The following is a 5,378-nucleotide window of genomic DNA, read 5'->3' on the forward strand; positions in this document are numbered from 1 at the left end:
TCTCCAATACATGCTCTCCGTGACAGCCACATACGGCAACCCCCAAATCCTTGGAAAAGCCAAGGCCACATATTAAGGGACACACTGAATTCTTACTGAGGCAAACTTCCAGGAAAGATATTTGAGCAACTTCCATGAGTCACAATGAGGCCCAAGGACTCACAGACAACTGAAATTTGACTCTATGCCCTAATCCAGTCTCCCTGAGACTTAACATGTAAAGATGTATAGCACAGGTTTGACATCCCTCAGCTCTAGAAACTTGTCCCACGGCTGAGGGCAAGTGGAATGTCTATGCATGCTGCAGCCATGCTGGCTCCCATCTCTGCTCTTTTGGTGGATCAAGAAGACTTCAGACAGCTTCGTGAATGTGGTGCCACAGTGTAAATATACCCCATTGATGTGCATAAAATTCTGTCTCCCTCTAGAGTCTGGACCAAGCATATATAGCAGCCTGATACTAATTTACATGTACAGATATTATTCCTTTAAGTCCAGGAGAGGGCAACAAAAATGATTAGGTATCTGGAGCACATGACTTGGGAGGAGAGGCTGAGGGAACTGGGATTGTTTAGTCTGCAGAAGAGAAGAATGATGGGGGATTTGATAGCTGCTTTCAACTACATGAAGAGGATGGATCTAGACTATTCTCAGTGGTACCAGATGACAGAACAAGGAATAAAGGTCTCAAGTTGCAGTGGTGGAGATTTAGGTTGGATATTAAGAAAAAAACTTTGTTCTCTAGGACGGTGGTGAAACACTGGAATGGGTTACCTAGGGAGGTAGTGAAATCTCCTTACTTAGAGGTTTTTACAGTCAGGCTTGACAAAGCCCTGGCTGATATGATTTAGATGGGAACTGGTTCTGCTTTGAGCATGGGGTTGGCCTCCTGAGGTCCTTTCTAACCCTGATATTCTATGATTCTATTATTCTAACACTTGGATACAGGAAGTTCTGATTCTGACAGTAATGAGTTCAGCAATCACACAAAAATGTGTATGGGTTACTGACGTAGAATCACAGAATCATAATGTATCAGGGTTGGAACGGCCCTCTGGAGGTCACCTAGTCCAACCCCTTGCTCAAAGCAGGACAAACCCAAATAAATCATCCCAACCAGGGCTTTCTCAAGCCTGATTTTAAAGACCTCTAAGGAGGGAGATTCCACCACCTCCCTAAGTAACCCATTCCAGTGCTTCACCACTGTCCTAGTGACATTTGTTTTCCTAATATCCAACCTAAACCTCCTCCTCTGTAACTTGAGACCATTGCTCCTTGTTCTGTCATCTGGTACCACTGAGAACAGCCAAACTCCAACCTCTTTGTTACTGCCTTTCAAGTAGCAGAAAGCAGCTATCAAATCCCCCATCATTCTTCTCTTTTGTAGACTAAACAATCATAGTTCCCTCAGTCTCTCTTCATAAGTTATGTGCTCTATCCACCTAATAATTTTTGTTGCCCTCCACTGGACTCTTTTCAACTTTTCCACATCCTTCTTGTACTGTGAGGCCCAAAACTGGACACAGGACTCCAGACCAGGCCTCATCCATGCCAAATAGAGGGGAATGATCATGTCCTTTGACCTGCTAGCAATACAGCCCAAAATGCCATTTGCCTTCTTGGCCACAAGGGCACACTGTTGATTCATATCCAGCTTCTCGTCCACTGTAACCCCTAGTTTACATGAGTCAGAATATGGAAGATCATAACCCATGACTGGCTTATGTATATTGTGACATGTTCAGTCACAGAGACCCCATTGGGACTGTCATCTGATGAACTGAGACTATATCTGAACCTATTTTCTTTGCGAGTTTGGGCCACCAGAACCCTACTTTGTTGAGTCAGACACACCACTCTGCTCCAGCACAGACCCAGTATCTGAACCGCGCACTGGAAAGCTGCAGCCTTAACTGAAAACAGCTTAAGATGTGCTTTTGTGTCTAGTACCCATACACCCAGATCCCAATGGGACCTCAAACCCCAAATAAATCTGTTTTACTCTGTGTAAAACTTATACAAAAATTGTCCACCTTCTATAACACTGACAGAGAGATATGCACATCCAGGTATTAATTATTTACTCTGGATTAATTAATAAGCAAAAGTGAATTTAATAAGAATAAAATGTAGGATTTAATTGGTTTCAAGTAATAACAGACAGAACAAAGTAAGTTACCAAACAAAATAAAACAAAACACGCAAGTCTAAGCCCAATGCATTAAGATACTGATTACAGATAAAATTCCACTCTCAGAGATGTTCCAATATGCTTCTTTCACAGACTGAACTCCTTCCTAGTCTCAAACCAATCCTTTCCCTTGTACAGTTCTTGTTAGCTCCAGCTCTGGTTGTAACTTAGGGGATTTCTCATGACTGGAACCTCCTTTCATCTGTTTCTCCCCATTACATAGCTTTGACCCAAGGCAGGAATCTTTTGTCTCTAGGTCCTCACCCCTCCTTCTAAATGGAAAAGCACCAGGATTAAGATGAATTCCAATACCAGGTGACGTAGCCACATGTCCTATCAGATCCCAAGCCTCCATTCTTCCAGGCCTGACTCACAGGAAGGTTTGCATGTAAACAGAGCCATTTACAAACAATTGCAGTTGATGGGACATCAAGATTCCAAACCACCATTAATGGACCATACTTTGCATAATTACAATAGGCCCTCAGTGTTATATTTCATATTCTAGTGTCAGATACAAGAATGATGCAATCATACAATAGAATGAGCACATTCAGTGGATTATAAACTTTGTAATTATATCTTAAAAGAGACCTTTTCCATGCAGCATACTCAAGTTACATTATATTCACACATTAGAATATTTTCATAAAATGATATGGAATGCAATATCACATATATATTAGCTCAAAAATTTGAATTCCTGAGAAAGACAAAAGATCTAAGGAGAGCTTTTCTCAAGGCTTTCTTTACCTCCTTGTTTCTCAGGCTATATATGATGGGGTTAACCAAAGGGGACAGGACTCTGTAGAAGACAGAGAACACTTTGTTCAGGTCCCTCAGTGCATCAGAGTCTGATAGCAGATACACTACTATCAATGTCCCATAGTAAATTGTCACCACGATGAGGTGAGAGGAGCAGGTGGAAAAAGCCTTTTGCCTTCCAGCGGTGGAAGGGATTCTCATGATGTTGGAGATGATACAAACATAGGATGTCACTGTCAATACAAATGGAGGCAATGTGAACATAGCACAAGATATTAAACCAGTAACTTCTACTGTGTGGGTGTCAGTGCAGGAGAGTTTTGTTATTGGATGAAAATCACAAAAGAAATGGTCAATTTCATTGGGGCCACAGAATGTTAATTGTGACAACATGAATATAAAGATGGAAACAGACATAAATCCACCTATCCACAACCCAACCACTAGCTGGAGGCACAACCTGCCATTCATACGTGTTGCATAATGTAGAGGTTTGCATATTGCTAAATACCGATCATAGGACATCACAGATAAAAGCAAACACTCTGTCCCTGCCAGAGAACCAAACAAATAAAATTGAGTGATGCAGCCCATAACAGAAATAGACCTGTCCCCAGTCAGTTGACTGGCCAGCACCCTGGGCAGTATGGTAGAGGTGCAGCAGGTCTCCAAGCAGGACAGATTCCCCAGGAAGAAGTACATGGGGGTGTGAAGGTGCTGATCAGTCACAACAAGTACAATGATGAGGATGTTCCCAGCCACGGTCACAATATAAATCACTAGGAACAGCAGGAAGAGAAGAATATGAAGTTGTGGGAGATCCCCAAATCCCAGGAGGATGAATTTTGTGATGGTTGATTGATTCCCCTCATGGGTGTTTGTCATCAGCTTTATCTAGGGGAGATAAAAGAAATTATGCAATTGACAACATCACTTCCATTACAAACAGTCATATTTTCTATTCCATTTTCTCCCTGCTGGTAGCCATCCCAACAGTTGAGTCAAGATTCCAGAGAGTGAAGATAGCTGGGGTACAAATTTGAAAAAAATGCCAAAGTTAATTGATATTGGAAATGTAACTACTTCCTCGAATCTCTTGAAAACATCTCACCTTCAGCTGCCTGACCATGTTTGTTTATTTCTATAGGCACAGTGTCTGAGATTATCAATGTAAATTATGAGGAATTAAATGTCACTCCATTGGTTTTATATGGAAACCTTAGAAAAATCCTATTGCTGGGCTGATAATTCATTTACCCATATTTACACTTCAGAGTCCACCATATTCCAATGGAGTAACAAAATAGTTTGACTCCAGAGACATGGGTTTTATAATTGACTCCACCACTCCTTGACCATCAGTTCATCACTTCCTCTCACTGTGCCTCTCTTCCCTCCTTTATGTGATAATTGATGTTACTTCTTACTGTTTTCATAATGTGACCTGAAATTTAGCCAACAAGAGTGGTCTACATATGCCTACAGGATCTTGTGTAAAATTGAAATATGATTCTGAAGACACTGTACAAAGTTTAATAGTTTCATCAGTGAGTTTGCCTTATAATTTCTCAGTGTTAGCAAACTGCTGTGAAAACATGTATAACTTTCAATACATTCTTCGAAAAGAAACTAAACATGCCTCAGTGTCATATTTCCACCTCAATCTCTGCAGATTTGGCATAAATTTATTGTTTAAAAACACAAAGTTTTTAGATATTTCCTTTCCCCCAGCCCCACATGACAGAGAGCTCTCTCCCAAATCTGTTCTCAAGGTAATCAGATAGTAGATTTCTTTCTTTGCAAGGATTTGCCACCTTCTTTTTGAGAGCTATTCAGCGCCTAACATTTATGGGTAATATTTCCCAAAGTGCCCAAGGCCAGTTTTTTAAATTTTTCCATGCACCTACAACTGCACATTGGACTTTCTGTCCCTTTTGAACATCTGGCCATGAGCTACCATGTGAAAGAACGTAGGATAGATCATTAGATTAAGGAGGTCTGCCAGTGCTTCCTTGGCTAAGGTTGTTGTGATATTTTGGGGAACATGTCCTTGTCTTTTTAATATTTTATAATTTTTCTTAATAATTGAAATTATCATTCTAGATCAGATCAACTCTTTCAGAAAAGGAAATATGGAATGGGTCATCGGGAAGCCATACCTCAGTTGCAGTGACAATGCTATCAAGGGACATCAACACTGAATGTCATGGAACAGTGGGACCGTCGAGATCCGTATCTAGGAACATTGACCATCCATTACCCATATCCAAGTGCCTCAGCAACACATGGGATTAGAGTTTTGATCCAATCATAATAATCCAGTGTCTGTTTTGAGAAGGGAACTGGTCCAGGATGTTCTGTTTGAAGCTAGGTTTTCCTCTTGACTAATAATTGAAATTGTCCCAACAAATAAACCTATAGG

General features: G+C 40.8%; 1 protein-coding gene across 1 annotated transcript; it reads right to left on the reverse strand.

The window, feature by feature from the left end:
- Positions 1 to 2,878: 2,878 nt before the first annotated feature.
- On the reverse strand, positions 2,879 to 3,841 carry LOC115643563 (olfactory receptor 11A1-like). The gene has a single exon (XM_030547588.1). It carries the CDS (start codon positions 3,839 to 3,841, stop codon positions 2,879 to 2,881), a length of 963 nt encoding a protein of 320 aa, XP_030403448.1.
- Positions 3,842 to 5,378: the final 1,537 nt, after the last annotated feature.

This window comes from Gopherus evgoodei, unplaced genomic scaffold (assembly GCF_007399415.2).
Source record: "Gopherus evgoodei ecotype Sinaloan lineage unplaced genomic scaffold, rGopEvg1_v1.p scaffold_62_arrow_ctg1, whole genome shotgun sequence".
Classification (NCBI taxonomy): domain Eukaryota; kingdom Metazoa; phylum Chordata; order Testudines; family Testudinidae; genus Gopherus; species Gopherus evgoodei.